Here is an 18,071-nt window from a genome sequence, read left to right on the forward strand (position 1 = left end):
GAGGACTTGAATATAAAAGCAGGGATGTGCTACTGAGGCTTTATAAGGCTTTGGTCAGCCACATTTGGACTATTGTGTGCAGTTTTGTGCCCCATATCTCAGGAAGGATGTACTGGCTCCGGAGCAGTTCAAAGGAGATTCATGAGAATGGTCCCAGGAATGGAAAGCTCAACATATGAGGAACGTTTGAGGACTCTGGAACTATACTCAGGATGAGGGGGGATCTAACTGAAACTTACAGAATACTGAATGGCCTGGACAGAGATAGATAGGTTCTTGATTATCAAGGGGATCAAGGGTTATGGGGAGAAAGTGGGAGAATAGGGTTGAGGAACTTATGAGCCATGATTGAATGGCAGAGCAGGCTCAATGGGTTGAATGGCCTAATTTCTGCTCCTATGTCTTATAGTCTTAAAAACAGAAGTTGCTGGAAAAGCTCAGCAGGGGTCTGGCAGCATCTGTGAAGGAAAATAAATCAGAGTTAACAGATTCTTCAGACCCTAAACGTTAACTCTGATTTCTTTTTTTCTTCGCAGATGCTGTGAGACCGGCTGAGCTTTGCCAGCAACTTCTGTTTTTGTTCCTAATTTACAGCATCTGCTGTTCTTTCGGTTTTTATTTCGGGAAAGAACAAATATGACGTAAAAGGGAACAGATGTTTGGCTTTGAGATTTAATTGAGAAAACACGGGAGGAAAGGTTTTGGAGTAGATTTGTAGCTCGGGTTGTGGGTGTAGAGGTTGGCTGGCTTGAGAGCTGCTTTGTTGTCGAGGCAACCAACTTCAACATGGGAGAAAACTCCAGTGGGTCATCGACATGTTCATAGGATGGTCCCAACAAGTGGACGCTTCCGGTGCTGGCTATCCGATATGTAGTCCTACGTGTATTCCATGGATTTGTGTGTAATTACCCCTGAGCCCCTCCTACTCTCATCTATGTTTCTTAATATTGCCTATGTGCAGTTTGCCTCCTTTCTCTACCACTCTCTCTTTCCGGCAACTGCTTAGTTACGTGCAATTTACGGAGCGGAGTGTCTGATTTCAGTTTATGTGATATGCTTTCTGTGATTGTCTAATAAGGCACAGTACACTCTTGTCGAGATCCCTGACTGGATTGAAGCGATGGAAGATTGCCAGATTTGCTGACTTGCAGGTAGATATTTTCTCGTAACATTTTACCAAAGCAAGTAAATGCGGATTTCAGCTATCGGGTTTTGGGCTAGTTTAGAATAATGCTCTGTCTATGATCTAACTATTTCAGAAGTGGCAAGTATTGCTCTAACTGTGTTCCTTTTCTGCGCTTAGCAAACTTTTCTTAAAATTCACAAAACGAGGTAAAAGGCCATCCCGTGCTAACAGCACGATTAATTGAGGGAAGGTCGCATGGTGTTCCGCAGTTTGAAGCGTTCCTGTGGTTGCCCCAAACGGGAGGGTTCGATCAGATTCACAAAACAACATTCATTACCTTTCAAGGTAATAGGGTGTGGAGAGCTGGATGAACACAGCTGGCCAAGCACCATCAGAGGAGCCAGGAGGCTGACGTTTCGGGTCTGCACCCTTCTTCAGAATTAGAAAATTCTCCCTGAAAATTAGTCCTGCTTGAAGGGCTTCGGTCCACCTATACTCACTGAAAATTAAACCAGAAAATCCCGTTGATCACTGGAGGAAGTCATGAAGAGATTGAATGTTTTTAGTGTTTGGGTTTACTGTGATTCTGCAACGTCTGCTTGTTTCTGGCCTGGCCTGGAGTGTTCGATTTTAAGAGTCGCTAAATGTCTGGCTCATTTCGGACCCAGATTTCACAAACAGAAAATGAAAACAGAATTTAGATGCAGTATTTTGGCGCTGTTTGATGCTTTACCCCAGAGTCTATCTATTAGTGTTTTCGAAAGCCTTGTTTTCTAACTGGATGAAAATGCATTCCTGTGATGCAGATCTCACCAGCGACAACTGAGAAAGTGCAGTGAGTGTGTCCCAGATACCAGGTGTGGGGCGGTGAGAGCGATCCCATATTTCTGTAACATCTATAACATCAAACTAAAATTGGTAACAAGGGCTCTGTTTGAGAATGTCGAATTGATTATTTGGCACTGAGATGAGGGGAAATTTCTTCAGTGATAATGGGAACTGCAGATGCTGGAGAATCCAAGATAACAAAGTGTGGAGCTGGATGAACACAGCAGGCCAAGCAGCATCTCAGGAGCACAAAAGCTGACGTTTCGGGCCTAGACCCTTCATCAGAGAGAGGGATGGGGAGAGGGAACTGGAATAAATAGGGAGAGGGGGGAGGCGGACTGAAGATGGAGAGAAGATAGGTGGAGAGGAGAGTATAGGTGGGGAGGTAGGGAGGGGATAGGTCAGTCCAGGGAAGACGGACAGGTCAAGGAGGTGGGATGAGGTGGTAGGTAGGAAATGGAGGTGCGAATTGAGGTGGGAAGAAGGGATGGGTGAGAGGAAGAACAGGTTAGGGAAACAGAAACAGGCTGGGCTGGTTTTGGGATGCAGTGGGGGGAGGGAACGAGCTGGGCTGGTTTTGTGATGCAGTGGGGAGAGGGGAAGAACTGGGCTGGTTTTGGGATGCGGTGGGGGAAGGGGAGATTTTGAAGCTGGTGAAGTCCACATTGATACCATTAGGCTGCAGGGTTCCCAAGCGGAATATGACTTGCTGTTCCTGCAACCTTCGGGTGGCATCATTGTGGCACTGCATGTCGTCTGAGGTATGGGAGGGGGAGTTGAAATGTTTCGCGACTGGGAGGTGCAGTTGTTTGTTGCAAACCGAGCAGAGGTGTTCTGCAAAGCGGTCACCAAGCCTTCGCTTGGTTTCCCCAATGTACAGGAAGCCACACCGGGTGCAAGCGATACAATATACCACATTGGCAGATGTGCAGGTGAACATCTGCGTGATATGGAAGGTCATCTTGGGGCCTGGGATAGGGGTGAGGGAGGAGGTGTGGGGTCAAGTGTAGCACTTCCTGCGGTTGCAGGGGAAGGTGCCAGGTGTGGTGGGGTTGGAGGGGAGTGTGAGGGAGCCACGGACAGAGTGGTCTCTCCGGAAGGCAGACAAGGATAGGGATGGAAAAATGTCTTGGGTGGTGGGGTTGGATTGTATATGGCAGAAGTGTCGGAGGATGATATGTTGTATCCAGCGGTTGGTGGGGTGGCGTGTGAGAACAAGGGGGATCCTCTGGGGGCAGTTGTGGCGGGGGCAGGGTGTGAGGGATGTGTTGCGGGAAATGCAGGAGACGCGGTCAAGGGCGTTCTCGACCACTGTGGGGGGAAAGCTGCGGTCCTTGAAGAACTGGGACATCTGGCATGTGCGGGAGTGGAATGCCTCATCCTGGGAGCAGATGTGGTGGAGGCGGAGGAATTGGGAATAGGGGATGGAATTTTTGCAGGAGGGTGGGTGGGAGGAGGCGTATTCTCGGTAGCTGTGGGAGTCAGTGGGCTTGAAATGGAATTTCTTCACTCAGGTTTGTGAATCATTGGAATCACTGCTTTAGAGAGCTACGGCTGCTCAGGTATCAAGTAAATTCAGAGATTGGTCTATTTGTAGGAGTTAAGGGATACAGCGGGAGTGGTAAAGTTTGAGTTATGTTCTGTCAAGTTATGACCTTGTTGAGTAGCAGATGTAGGAGCAAATTACTGCAGATGCTGGAATCTGTACTGAAAACAAAAACAAAATGCTAGAAACCACAGCAGGTCAGACAGCATCTGTGCAGAGCGGGCAAGCTAAAAGGCCAGGTGACCCACTCCTAATATTTCTTATATCCATTAGTCATCTGGACACCAACAATATGTTCCACACCCAGAGCCAAATCACCCTTCACTAACCTGTACCTGTACACCCTCATCTAACTGACCCAAATATACCATAACCCCCACCCCCCGCCACCCTTCCTCCCCAGCATTAGACCCACAATTACTCCCCAGGATCCTTGGGGTTCTGATGATTTAAGAGCCTGACACCACAGCTGAGAATGAGACATGACCATCTCTTGCTGAGCCTGTGTGACTCCTTGGGTTTATTCTGGTTTTTCAGCTTTGATCTTATCAATTGAGAACATCACTCCCTTGAGGTCTCACTGTTTGGCGAGTATCCACTAAGTGGTTAAGGTCTATTTTATTCCTAAAGTTTAAAATCCTCTTTAGTGATAGGAGACATCCCAGAGGACTGGAGAATAGCTAACGTTCCTGTTTAAGAAGGGCAACAGGGATAATCTGGGAAATTTCAGGCTGGTGAGCCTTACATCAATGGCAGGGAAATTATCGGAGAAGATTCTTAGGGATGGGATTTACTCACATTTAGCGAAAAATATGAACTTACTAGTGCTAGGCAGCATGGTATTGTGTGGGGAAGGTCATGTCTCTCAAACTTGATTGAGCTTTTTGATAAAGATGATTGACGGCAGGCAGTGGATGGGGTCTATATATGTATCAAGGCCTTTGATAAAGGCCCCTTATGGCAGGCTGATACAAAAGGTAAAGTCACATGGAAATATGCTGTGAGCTGTTAAGAGCTGTATACAGAGCTGGCTTAGTCATTGAAGATGGAGTAGTGATGGAATGGTGTTTTTCTGACTGGAGGCCTGTGACCAGTGATGCTCCACAGGGATCAGTGCTGGGTCCCCTGTTGTTTGTAACATAAACTATTTGGAAGACAGTGTAGGTGGCCTGATTAGCAAGTTTAGAGACCACATGAAGATTGGGGGATAGTGAGGAGGATTGCAAGAGGATACAGCAGGATATAAATAGGCTGGAAACCTGAGCAGAGAATCTGGGCAAATGAGAGGTGTTTTTGTTTTGAAAGATCTAATGCAGGAGGCACCTTCTGCTGAGAGCTTGAGTTGGAGGCAAATCCCCAGACATTGCACTGCATCACGGAGGGGAGCACTTACCTGGATGTTTTATACCAGGAGGGTGGTCATGCCTTTTAGGAGAGGGTCTTCTGTTTTGACCTCGAAGTAAAGGAGCCATTAGGAGGTAGTGACCATAATATGATAAGTTTTAATCTGCAATTTGAGAGGGAGAAGGGAGAATCGGAAGTGTCTATTGCAGTTGAACAAAGCGAACTATGGAGCTATGAGGGAGGAGCTGGCCAAAGTTCAATTGTACAGTACCCTAGCAGGGATGACAGTGGAACAACAATGGCAGGTATTTCTGGATATAATGCAAAAGGTGCAGGATCAGTTCACACCAAAGAAGAAGAAAGATCCTAAGGGGTGGCCGTGGCTGATGAGGGAAGGTAAGGACTGTATAAAGATAAAAGAGAAGTATAACATAGCAAAGATGAGTAGGAAGCTGGAAAACTGGGAAGCTTTTAAAGAGCAACAGAAGATAACTAAAAAGCCAATACACAGAGAAAAACTGTATGAAGGCAAACTGGCCAAAAACGTAAAGGAGGATAGTAAAAGCTTTTTTAGGAATGCGAAAAGAAAAAAAATGGTTAAGACTAAAATTGGGCCCTTGAAGACAGAAACAGGTGAATTTATTATGGGGAACAAGGAAATGGCAGAAGAGTTGAATAGGTACTTTGGATCTGTTTTCATGAGGGAAGACACAAGCAATCTCCCAGATGTAATAGTGGCTGAAGGACCGAGGGTAATGGACGAACTGAAGGGAATTTATATTAGGCAGGAAATGGTGTTGGATAGACTGTTAAGTCTGAAGGCTGATAAGTCCCCGGGACCTGATGGTCTGCATTCCAGGGTACTTAAGGAGGTGGCTCTAGAAATTGTGGACGCATTGGTAATCATTTTCCAATGTCCTAAAGATTCAGGATCAGTTCCTGCGGACTAGTGGGTGGCTAATGTTGTCCCACTTTTCAAGAAAGGAGGGAGAGAGAACACAGGGAATTATAGACGGGTTAGCCTGACGTCAGTGGTGGGAAAGATGCTGGAGTCAATTATAAAAGATGAAATTATTTGGATAGCAGCAACAGGATAGGTCAGAGTCAGCATGGATTTACGAAGGGGAAATCGTGCTTGACTAATCTTCTGGAATTTTTTGAGGATGTAACTATGAGGATGGACAAGGGAGACCTAGTGGATGTACTGTACCTGGACTTTCAGAAAGCCTTAGTAAAGTCCCACAAAGGAGATTAGTGAGCAAAATTAGAGCACATGGTATTGGGGGAAAAAATACTGACTTGGATTGAAAATTGACTGGCTGACAGGAAGCAAAGAGTAGTGATAAATGGGGCCCTTTCAGAATGGCAGGCGGTGCCCAGTGGGGTACCGCAGCTGTTTATGATATACATTAATGACATAGACGAAGGCATTAAAAGTAATATTGGCAAATTTGCTGATGACACAAAGCTGGGTGGCAGTGTGAAATGTGAGGAGGATGTTTTGAGAACACAGGGTGACTTGGACAGGCTAGGTGAGTGGATGGATGCATGGCAGATGCAGTTTAATGTGGATAAATGTGAGGTTATCCATTCTGATGGCAAGAACAGGAAGGCAGATTACCATCTCAATGGATTCAAGTTAGGTAAAGGGGAAGTACGACGAGATCTAGGTGTTCTTGTACATCAGTCAATGAAAGCAAGCATGCAGGTACAGCAGGCAGTGAAGAAAGCTCATGGCATGCTGGCCTTCATAACAAGAGGAATTGAGTATAGGAGCAAAGAGGTCCTTCTGCAGCTGTACAGCGCCCTGGTGAGACCGCACCTGGAGTATTGTGTGCAATTTTGGTCTCTAAATTTGAGGAAGGACATTCTTGCTATTGAGGGAGTGCAGCGTAGGTTCACAAGGTCAATTCCCAGAATGGCGGTACTATCATATGTTGAAAGATTGGAGTGACTGGGCTTGTATACTCTTGAGTTTAGAAGGATGAGAAGGGATCTGATTGAGACGTATAAGATTATTAAGGGATTGGACACTGTGGAGGCAGGAAGCATGTTTCCGCTGATGGGTGAGTCCAGGACCAGAGGACACAGTTTAAAAATAAGGGGTAGGCCATTTAGAATAGAGTTGAGGAAAAATTTCTTGACCCAGAGAGTGGTGGATATATGGAATGCTCTGCCCCAGAAGACAGTGGAGGCCAACTCTCTGGATGCTTTCAAGAAAGAGATAAGACAGAGCTCTTAAAGATAGTGGAATCAAGGGTTATGGGGATAAGGCAGGAACAGGATACAGATTGTGGATGATCAGCCATGATCATAATGAATGGTGGTGCTGGCTTGAAGGGACGAATGGCCTACTCCTGCACCTATTATCTATTCTCTATTGATCAGTGGTCAAGGAAGAGATGGCACGATTCCAAGGGAGGCAGGTAAAGGTATTCACAGCCTCAGTTTTGCAATTGTTCAACAGGTTTCACATTCTTTCTGCTTATTTGCTTGAGACTGATGGCTGCAGGGGTGGAAGAGCTACCTGACCATGACACTGTGGTACAGGAAGGCATTCAAACTGACAAAGTAAAAAGGAATGTAAAGAGAATAGACCCTGATCTGCACAGTCAGAAAATGAGCCCAGAAAGTTGCGTTTTCCACCTGGTACCAAGGTTCAGGACATGTGCTCAGGGCTGGACAAGAACTTGAATTGGCGGGAGAGTGTACCCACTTGTTGTAATTCGTGTAGTACCAATTATATAGCTACAACTATGAAAGATGTTCTGCTTAAACAGCATTAAGAGACAGTTCCAAATTGAGGAGAGAAACTTCAAGTGGTGGACTATTACCTTAGCTACAAGGCAATTAGCAGAGGGCATATGAGATCAGTAAAATTAATTTGTGGCTTCAAGATAGCTGTTGGAGAAATAGGTTCCAGTTTGTGGGGAACTGGCATCAGTACTTGGGAGAGTACTGTTGGACTCAATTATTGGGAAATTTCCTCCATTCCATGCTGGGACCAGTGTTCTAGCAAAACAGTATAACTAGGAAAGTAAAGGACTTCAAACTGAACAAAGGAGCTGGGGGATTAAGCTTGGGTAGTTGTAGCAAATGAAGTGGTACAGCCAAGGCAGGAAAGCAAAATAGTAGCATGATAAATCAGGGTCAGAGATTAGCTGGAAGAGACATAGAGAATAACCTAAAAATACACACAGAGAATAACCTTACAGTACACCACCAGTCTGAAATGCTGACTGCCTCTGGAGTGGTGGAAAATTTTTAGACCAGCCTTCAGTTCACTTAACATGTTTGTTAGATTTAAGACTTTAAATGAAAGAATATTCAGCTTTTAGGGTTTATGAGGTAATTTAAAGACTTGTAGAAGCATATTACTGCAGATGCTAGGATCTGCACTGAAAACACAAAAAATGCTGGAAATTACAGCAGTTCAGGCATGTACACGGAGAGACAGCAAGGTAATGTTTCAATTCTAGATGACTGTTCATCGGAGCCTAATAAAGACAGATGTTTGAAAGGTCATCCAGTTCGCAGATATACTTTACCAAGAGAGACAGATCTTTTCAGCTTGTCTGTTTTAAGCTTCCAGTTAACTTATTTTCAAAAAAGAGAATTGCTTTTGTAAGTTGTGGACGTCTACTCCTTCTACTGACTCGGCTAGCTGTGCTGGGAAAAAAAAAGAGAAATCAACTCTAGAAGAGTTGCTTAGCTAACCTTTAGTACCTAGTACCTTTGGATCCAAGTTTGCCCCACAGTTAAAGTGAGAAAACTCACCCTTATCTCTCTTCTGAACCTTTGCTTGTCCCCTTTTCCAAATTTACATCACTTTTCAGCAATGAACTCACGTCAGTGAAACACAGCACTGACACCAACCTCAATCAGAGATATCGATAAGATTTTTTTTCTGCTTACTTTCAGCTCTTTCTGATACTTTGCTGAAAGGAACATAGAAAATAGGAGCTGGAGTAGACCATTTGGCCCTTCCAGCCTGCTCCACCATTCAATATTATTGTGGATGATCATCCCTGTTCCCTCTTTCTTCCCAAAGCACTTGTCCCTTTACCTGTAAAAGCTGTATCTGACTGCTTCTTGGAAATATTCAATATTTTGACTTCAACCACTTTCTGTGGCAGAGAATTCCACAGGTTCATCACTCTCTAGGTGAAGTAATTTCTCCACATCTTAGTCCTAAATGGCTTGCCACATATCCTTAGACTGTGATCCCTAGCCTGGACGCCCCAGTCATCAGGAACATACTGATGTTTATCTAGTCCTGTTAGAATTTTCTAGGGATTTTCCACGTGGAGTTGTCGGTGTTGGACCGGGCGAACAACGTCAGACCGTTCCCGACATCGGTCCACAGGTTTATTTGAAACCACTGGCTTCGGGAGCGCAGCCCCTTCGTTGGGTGCAGTGAGAGGGCACAGCGCACACAGAGACACAGTTGATAGGTAGAGAGATCAAAAGATCATACAACCGGTGTGAGTGGAGTGTCAAATAATAAGTTTGTGCAGGTGACCAAGAGAATTATACAGCGAATAAAGTGTTTATAATGCTAATGTCAATGCTGTGTTGGCATGACAATCAGGCAGAGCGATAGGGACGTACAAAGGTGACATCTCGGGTCAGACACTGAATTAAAGGTGTGAGGCCTTGTTCAGAACAGTATGGTGGAGTCCCCTGCAGTGCAACACAAACCCAAGATCACTGCTGAGCCCATCTTCCATGGATAAGATCAACAGATGATCCCACCGCACTATTCTGTATCTGTAAAATCTTCCTGCTTTTCCTGTTGTGACAGCATTACCTCGATAGATTGTTATTACTTCTCCACCTTAATAAGTTGGTAAGTTTTGAATTACTTATTACACACTCTTATACGTGCTCCCTCTCAAGCACATGCACGTAAAAATCTGTGGGGTGAATCATTTTATTCAAGATGTTTGATTATTTGCAGATACGTGCAATTTTGTTGAAAAAACAGTAGCCATAGTCAGTCAGTGTGATATCTTATAAATTCTTGCTTTCGGAATAAAACCAGCCTGATTGCAGGCTAAAATTCTGAGACAGATTCAGAATAAGGCTTCACACCCACAATTCAGTGTTTGACCCCTAGATGTCAACTTGTGTACATTCCTAACACTCTGCCCAATTGTCACGGAAATACAGCATTGACAATAGCTTTATGAACATTTCACTCACTGTATAACTCTCTTGGCCATCTGCAGAGACTTACTATCTGACGCTGCATTCTCACCAGTTATATAATATTTGATTTCTCTGCCTGTAAATTGTGTGCTCTCCTCTCTCTCTCTGTACCTGACAAAGGGGCTGCACTCCCAAAGCTTGTGTGATTTCAAATAACACAGGCCAGGCAGCATCAGGAAAATTGACGTTTCGGATCGGGAGCCTTCTTCAGAAACGGGGAGCGGGGAAGGTAGCTCCGAAATAAACAGAGAGAGGAGGGGTGGGGCTGGGGAAGGTAGGTAGGATGGTGACACATAAGTGCAGTTTGGCAGTGGTGGGGATTGTTCAGTGAGGTGTGAGAGGCGGATAGGTGGGAGAGAAGATGGATAGGTTGTGCCAGGTCAAAGAGGCGGGGTGAGCAGAATTGTCTTGTGGTGCTCCTCCAGCTCCACGCTGTGTTAGCTCTGACTCCAGCATCGGCAATTCTGACCGTCTCTTAGTTATTTCAAATAAATCTTTTGGATACTATAACCTGTTATCGTGTGACTTCTGACATTGTACCAAAACAAGTGAATACAGAACTCAGGTATCGGAATTTGGAATGGTTTACAATGCTGCTCTATCCGTGCTTCGAAAGCTCTTTTGTCACTGGATTACAGCATATTCTACAGAACTCCATGCGACACCAGCGTTAATGTGTTGGTAAAATATCTGATGTGAAGTTCTCCGGGCTATATGGTGGAACTGTTTCTGAAATGCCAAGTTTATTTGCTTGGCAAACATTTTTAAAATCGCAAAATAAGTTAAAAGGCCAAACAGTGATGCCAGGGCTAAATGAGTAATGATTAATTGGGGGAAGGTCACATCGTGCTGCGCCGTTTGAAGTGTTCCTAACACCTCCGCTCAGTTCGCAACAAACAACTGCACCTCCCAGTCGCAAACCATTTCCACTCCCCCTCCCATTCTCTTGATGACATGTCCATCATGGGCCTCCTGCACTGCCACAATGATGCCACCCGAAGGTTGCAGGAACAGCAACTCATATTCCGCCTGGGAACCCCGCAGCCTAATGGTATCAATGTGGACTTCACCAGTTTCAAAATCTCCCCTTCCCCCACTGCATCCCTAAACCAGCCCAGTTCATCCCCTCCCCCCACTGCACCACACAACCAGCCCAGCTCTTCCCCCCCACCCACTGCATCCCAAAACCAGTCCAACCTGTTTCTGCCTCCCTAACCGGTTCTTCCTCTCACCCATCCCTTCCTCCCACCCCAAGCCGCACCCCCAGCTACCTACTAACCTCATCCCACCTCCTTGACCTGTCCGTCTTCCCTGGACTGACCTATCCCCTCCCTACCTCCCCACCCACACCTTCTCCACCTATCTTCTTTACTCTCCATCTTCGGTCCGCCTCCCCCTCTCTCCCTATTTATTCCAGTTCCCTCCCCCCATCCCCCTCTCTGATGAAGGGTCTAGGCCCGAAACGTCAGCTTTTGTGCTCCTGAGATGCTGCTTGGCCTGCTGTGTTCATCCAGCCTCACATTTTATTATCTTGCAATAAACTCCTGTTGCCTCAATTTATCTGTGCGATTTTAGGCCAACTGAAATGTCTCCTGCTTGTTTCTGACCTGACCTAGAGTGTTCAATTTTAAAAATCGCTAAATGTCTGGTTCAATCCTCAACCAAATTTCACAAACAAAATTGAAAGGTTTAGGATTTTGTTAAATACTCCCTGCGTCTATCTATTTGTAATTTAAAACTCCCATTTTCTAACTGGATGAAACTGAATGAGGTTGTTGACTTGCTCAGTGAGCTGGCTTGTTCTTCTTCAGACATTTTGTCACCATGCCCGGGGACACTGCTGATGAAACTGAATTCTGAAATCCAAAACTCACGGGCGCTTTTCTATTGACAGGACAGGAAGTGATTGAAGTGCCGGAAGAATCTCCAAGACACAGGTGAGTGGAGGTAAAACCAATCCTAGTTCTGATGGCATTTTTATATAAAACTAGAATCAAGAGCACAGACTGTAAAGATACAGGCACGACTGTCCGTTTGGCTTAGTGGTAAGAGACTTGGGGGGTGGTAAAAGTCTGTGACTATTGGTTATTGTCCAGTGGGATCAATGCAGGGTCCCTTGTTGTCCTTGATATATGCCAACCATATGGAAGTGTGTGTGTAAGGAGGCAATGACGTGGTGTTATTGCTAGACAGTTAATCCAGAGACCCAGATAGTGTTCTGGGGAGCCAGGTTCAAATCCCACATGGCAAATGGTGGAATTTGAATTTAATAAAATATCTGGAATTACAAATCTAATGATGACCATGAATCCATTATTGATTGTTGGAAAAGCCCATCTGGTTCACGAATGTCCTTTAGGGAAGGAAACTGCCATCCAGACATGCGATATGACCGTTAGAGTACATGTCTTCATCTGGTATTTCCCCAGAGCAGAGAAACTACGTTATGTTCTTCACAGCCGTCAACACAACATCGATGATGATGAACATCTCACCAAGACCATCTCCAAACCTCCACTTCTTGCCTTCAAACAACCAGCAAACTTTAAACAGACCATTGTTTGCAGCAAACTGCCCAGCCTTCAGGACAACATCGACCGCAATGCCACACGACCTTGCCATGTCAAGCTCTGCAAGCCATGTCAGGACATTGACGTGGACAGTGCTATCATGTGTGGGAACACCGCCCACTATGTTCCCGGCAGGTACTTGTGTGACTCGCCCAATGTTGTCAATCTCATCTGCTGCAGGCAGAGGTGCCCCAAGGCATTGTATATTGGCAAGACCGTTCAGAAGCTTCCACGACTGGTGAGTGGACACTGTGCAACAACTGCTAGACAGGAATGTTCCTTCTAAGTTGGGAATACTTTAGCAGTCAAGAACACTCAGCCTCCAATTTTTGGTTGAGCGTCTCCAGGGCACCCTTCAAGATACAAACAACACAGAATCGCTGAGCTGAAACTGATAGCTAAGTTCTGTACACATGAAGACAGGTTGAGACCGTGATCTTAAATTCATCTCCCAATACATGTGACCCCACCATACTTCCTTCCTGTCTTGTTTTAACGCCATCACCTGAATAATTTATGATAATCCACTCACCCCATTTGTATGATCCCTCTGCCCTTGATCTCTGCGTATAAAATCTGTGTTTGTGTGCTTCTGTCTCATTTGACCAGATGAAGGGGCTACGCTTTAAAAGCTTCTGATTTCCAAGAAGCCTGTTCGACTATAGCCAGGTGTCCTGTGAGCTTTGTGTTGGCCTGCCCCAGTCCAACAATAGCACCTCCCTGCCCTCATAAGGACAGGAGATGATTCTCAACTCATCAGTTGCCAGTTCCAACATGCCACAGTGAAAAACTGCAACAACATCCTCAGAAGACAGACGTAGGATACGACCAATAGAGTACACTTGCCAGTCTGGTACTTCCAGTACTAATACTGAAAGGAAAGGGGAAACTTGGTGAAATTACCAATCATTGGGGAAGTATTACTGAGCAAACTGTTGGAGCTGTGAACTTCTAAGTCCCTAAGTCTGATGGACCTCATCAAGGATATTGAAACTGGTGCTTAATGAGGGTGTAAATGCATTGTTGCAAATTCTCCCAAATTCACCAGATTCTGGAAGTGCTGTATTAGACTGGAGAGTGGGAAGTATTATTCAAAGAGGGGAAGACGGCAGAAAATAGGAAACTACAGGTCAGTTAACTCTATGCCTTTCATGAGGAAGGTGTTGGAATTTATCATTGAGGATTAACATTTACTGTGGGTAAAGAAGAAACTGAGTGCACTGCACTTGGATCTGCAGAAGCATTTGTCCACAAATGCTTATTGCTCCAAAGACGAAGCCCGTGGTGTTCGGGCTATGTAGGTCGCATGTCCCAAAGACTGGCAGATTGAATCAAAGAGCATGTGCCTCCAGCTCTTCCAAACACAGAGGGTACCAATCAAACCCAATCAGCTGGCACTGAATTCCAACATTCGATGTGAATCCACAATTGGAAACATTCCCTGAAGAAGTGAGTGTGCGAAAAAGTGATTTAGGTTTGTCATTTGGGCTTGCAGATTTTGTATGTTTGCATATACTAGAAGCTACATAAATTGTTACAGGATCTTGCAGGACAGAAAGACATGTGTGCCTATTTTAACTCAACAAAATAGGTATCAGCCGTATGCTCGTTCCCTTCTGAAATGGATGCCTTGATCAATTGGATTCAACTGGCCTTATTTAAAACCTAAACATATCTGCCAATCATCATAAACTAGTCCATTTTCCCTGGCAATACCTTTGCCAGTCAGAGTCCATTTAGCAGCCAATTACCACTCTTGTCCCCAATGGTATAAATGTTGCTTGCTCACTTGTAAACGTTTTTGTCTTGCAAATTGTCCTGATGATGACAAGATGAAAAGCTCTTGACAACATGTCTTTTGAGCAATGACGCAGGTAGAGTGGAGTCAGTTTGACCTGTTTTTCTAGGTTAGAGACAGAAATTAGCCAGTGAAATACAGGTGCTATCTGTGGGTTCCACATCAGAGGAAGCAGTGAAGATATTTTTAGGAGACGGAAAATGCAGAGCTTTGTAGATTCTGCTTAGAAAGATACTGGTCATGTTGTATATTAAAAATTTAGAAGCAACAGAAGCACTATGTTCTTTTACATGAACATACAAGTTAGGAGTAGACCATTTGGCCCTTTAAACCTGCACTACTTTTGAAAAAGATCATGGATGATCTGTTTGTGTTCCCAATTCCACATTCCAATTTACATCTCATCACCTTTGATTCCCTTGTGTGAGAAAAATCCAGCCATGACTGTCTTAAAATATTAATTGCCCTTACCTCCACTGTCTTCAGTTGCAACGAAACCCAAAGTTAAGCAACCCTCAGCGAGAAGAAAAATTCTCCTCACCTCTGTCCTAAAAATGCAACCTGTACTTTTTAAACAGTGACCCCTAGATCTGGGCTCATCTACAAGACTCACTGTATCAATCTTGTACACTTTAAATAAGGCATTGTTCACTCTTCTAAATTCCACCGGAAACAAGCTCAGTCTGTCCAACCTCACTGCATGAGATAGTCCACTCATTCCAGGTATTAATTCAGTAAACCACCCTGGTTTATTGTTTTTCATTTTTTTATTTTTTATTCTGGTACATTTACCTCGTTCATTAAATAGTATTCAAGATGGGGCAGCATGGTGGCTCAGAGGTTAGCACTGCTCCTTCACAATGCCAGGGACCCAGATTCAATTCCAGCCTCGGGTGACTGTGTGGAGATTACATGTTCTCCCTCTGTCTGTGTGGGCTTCCTTGAGGTACTCCAGTTTCCTCTCACAGTCCAAAGATGTGCAGGATAGTTGGATTGGCCATGCTAAATTGTCCATAGTGTCCAGAGATGTGTAGGTTAAGTGGTTTAGCCATGGAAATGTAGGATTTCTTGGGGAGTGCGTTGGTATGGATTTGGGCTGAATGGCCTGTTTCCACAGTGTATGGATTTTTTGATTTTATGTGACGTCACCAGTGCCTATAAGATTGCAGCATAGTCTATTTTATTATTTTATATTCAGTTCCTCTGATAATAAAGGATAGTATCTCAGTACACTTTTTGATTATGTGCTACACCTGCATTCTGACTTATTATGACTCATGCACCCCAACACTTGGATCCTTAGAATTCTGCAGTCATTCTCAGTTTAAATAATACTCTGCTTTTTCGTATGTGGTGTCCGATGTCAGCAGAGTGAGGGGATTGTAAAGGATTATAGTAGCAGTGGATGACTGTATACACAGGGAGATAGATACTGTTCTCTGCAGCTGGGACCGAGAGTTTTGAGTGTTGTCTGTGTGATGCCAGGCTAAAGAGCATTCGCTTGTCTGGAGGTGAACATTGGGCAAGAAGGTTCAGATCAAGTCATTGTGTCCACATAAAACTAAGTTGTAATTAGAACAGAGAATGATGTTTTGCCAAGACAGTTTCAGAATTTCAAGCCTAAATTAAAAAGCAGGACCTCAACATTTTTTCTGATGAAGGGTCTAGGCCTGAAACATCAGCTTTTGTGCTCCTAAGATGCTGCTTGACCTGCTGTGTTCATCCAGCTCCACACTTTGTTACCTCAACATTGATAGTGTCTTGACTGTCTTGAAAAGGGTACCTTTTCTCCCAGACTGAAAAATAATGTTTAAAAAGAGCCAATTTAAGCCGGCTTTCTTGATTAAAGAAAGAGTGAGTTTATTACTGACTAAATGTGAGAAATGAATGCGCATAAAGAATATACACAGATCAGAAAAGAGAAGTGCAGCCAAACCAATGTAAAAGTTGAGATATAAGGATCAGTTGCTGGGTTGTTTGTGACAAATACGTTGTGGAATATTGCAGCCTTTATGTTGGGTTAGTATTTCTGAAGAAGGGTCCCGACCCGAAACGTCTGGCTTTTCTGCTCCTCTGATGCTGCTTGGCCTGCTGTGTTCATCCAGCTTCACACCTTGTTATCTCAGATTCCCCAGCATCAGCAGTTCCTACTATCTCTAGTATTTGATCTGTTGATTTTGAGATTCTTGGCATTGTACAGTAGCTGAAATTCTTTTGTCCCATTTCCTTTCAATTGTTCCTGGCTAGTACTCAGAGCAACACTTTTCCTTCCTTTTTCTAACTCAGTGTAAGGGTGTTTTCATTAATAATTGAAAGTTAGCATTTCTAACACTTAATACTGAGAGAGAAGAGATCCTGATTGGTCCCTCTCGCACTATGATTCAACAGAAGCAGTGTCACTTACCCAGATCATGGCTGAAACAGACCATGATGGGGTGGGGTGGTAGGCAGAAGATTAGCCATAAAGAAATAGGTGAAGAGTCAGAAAATATTGAAGAAATAAATAAGTCACTAATCAGTCGCTAGCTTTTGACAGGATACAATTTGGACTTCTGTCTTCTGTTCTAATTTATTTTCTTTACCACAGAGAAGATGAAGCTTTCTGAATATTTTGCACGAATTGGCTACACAGGACCTTGCAACAAAGCTGACCTGGAGACACTAAGCAAATTAGTTGAAAACCATGTCACATCTATTCCGTATGAAAATCTCAATCCACACTGTGGAGAAACAATTGAGGTCAATGTGGAAGCAGTCTTTGACAAAATGGTGAGGAAGCAAAGAGGTGGCTGCTGTGTGGAGCATAATGGCTTATTCTGGTGGGTACTAAAGGAGATGGGGTACAATGTGATGTTTACAGCTGCAAGATTGTACAAACCAGCAAAGGATTGTTACGAATCCTACCCATCTCATTGTATCCTCATAGTCACCATTGATTCTAAGAGTTATGTTGCTGATGTGGGCTTTGTATCATCCTACCAGCTACGACAACCACTGGAGCTGGTATCAGGCAAAGAACAGTCTCAGCTTCCGGGCACATTCCGCCTGACTGAAGAGAACAATATCTGGTACATGGATAAAGCTATAAGGAAACTTCACATTGAAGGTCAAAGCAGCAACAGTGAGTTTCTGCAGAACCAACCTGCCTATGAAAAACTGTTTTGTTTTGCCCTTAAGCCTTATAAAATTGAGGATTTTCAGGACAAATTAACCTATTTAATAACGACTCCTGGGGCCATGTTTAAAGAGTTATCCTATGTTTGTTACCAAACCCAGAATGGCATTAAAATTCTGAAGGGTACAACCTACATTGAAAAGATGTTCAATGGGAAAGATGGAACGGATGTCAGAACCTCCAAAAGTCTGACTGAAGAAGAATTACAACATGTACTCAGGGAGACATTCAACTTGATGTTGGACAAGAAGATAACGCCTGTGAATAATTTCACTCATTTCCTGATTGAATAATATCAATTCACCATATAATAACATCCAGCAACATATTTCCTCTCCTGAAAGTTAACACATTATGGGGGGTTGGGATCCTGTCAGTTTTATATCACTAATTTCATCAGGGAATAAGAAGATTTGTAGCTCAGGTTGAGGTTCTGGATGTGAGTTTGCTCACTGAGCTGGAAGGTTAGTTTT

General features: G+C 44.1%; 1 protein-coding gene across 4 annotated transcripts; it reads left to right on the plus strand.

Moving 5' to 3' along the window:
* Positions 1-753: 753 nt before the first annotated feature.
* LOC132210789 (arylamine N-acetyltransferase, pineal gland isozyme NAT-3-like) lies at positions 754-18,066 on the plus strand. 4 transcript variants are annotated; one of them, XM_059653189.1, is made up of 3 exons: positions 754-1,151; positions 11,950-12,002; positions 17,011-18,066. In XM_059653189.1, exon 3 carries the CDS (start codon positions 17,016-17,018, stop codon positions 17,889-17,891), a length of 876 nt encoding a protein of 291 aa, XP_059509172.1. In that variant the 5' UTR covers positions 754-1,151; positions 11,950-12,002; positions 17,011-17,015; the 3' UTR covers positions 17,892-18,066. The 4 variants fall into 4 exon arrangements, with proteins under 4 accessions (XP_059509172.1, XP_059509171.1, XP_059509173.1 ...); XM_059653188.1 differs by having other exon boundaries at positions 11,950-11,992; XM_059653190.1 differs by lacking the exon at positions 754-1,151 and adding an exon at positions 10,567-10,620.
* Positions 18,067-18,071: the final 5 nt, after the last annotated feature.

This window comes from Stegostoma tigrinum, chromosome 20 (genome assembly GCF_030684315.1).
Source record: "Stegostoma tigrinum isolate sSteTig4 chromosome 20, sSteTig4.hap1, whole genome shotgun sequence".
In the NCBI taxonomy this organism is placed as follows: Eukaryota; Metazoa; Chordata; class Chondrichthyes; order Orectolobiformes; family Stegostomatidae; genus Stegostoma; species Stegostoma tigrinum.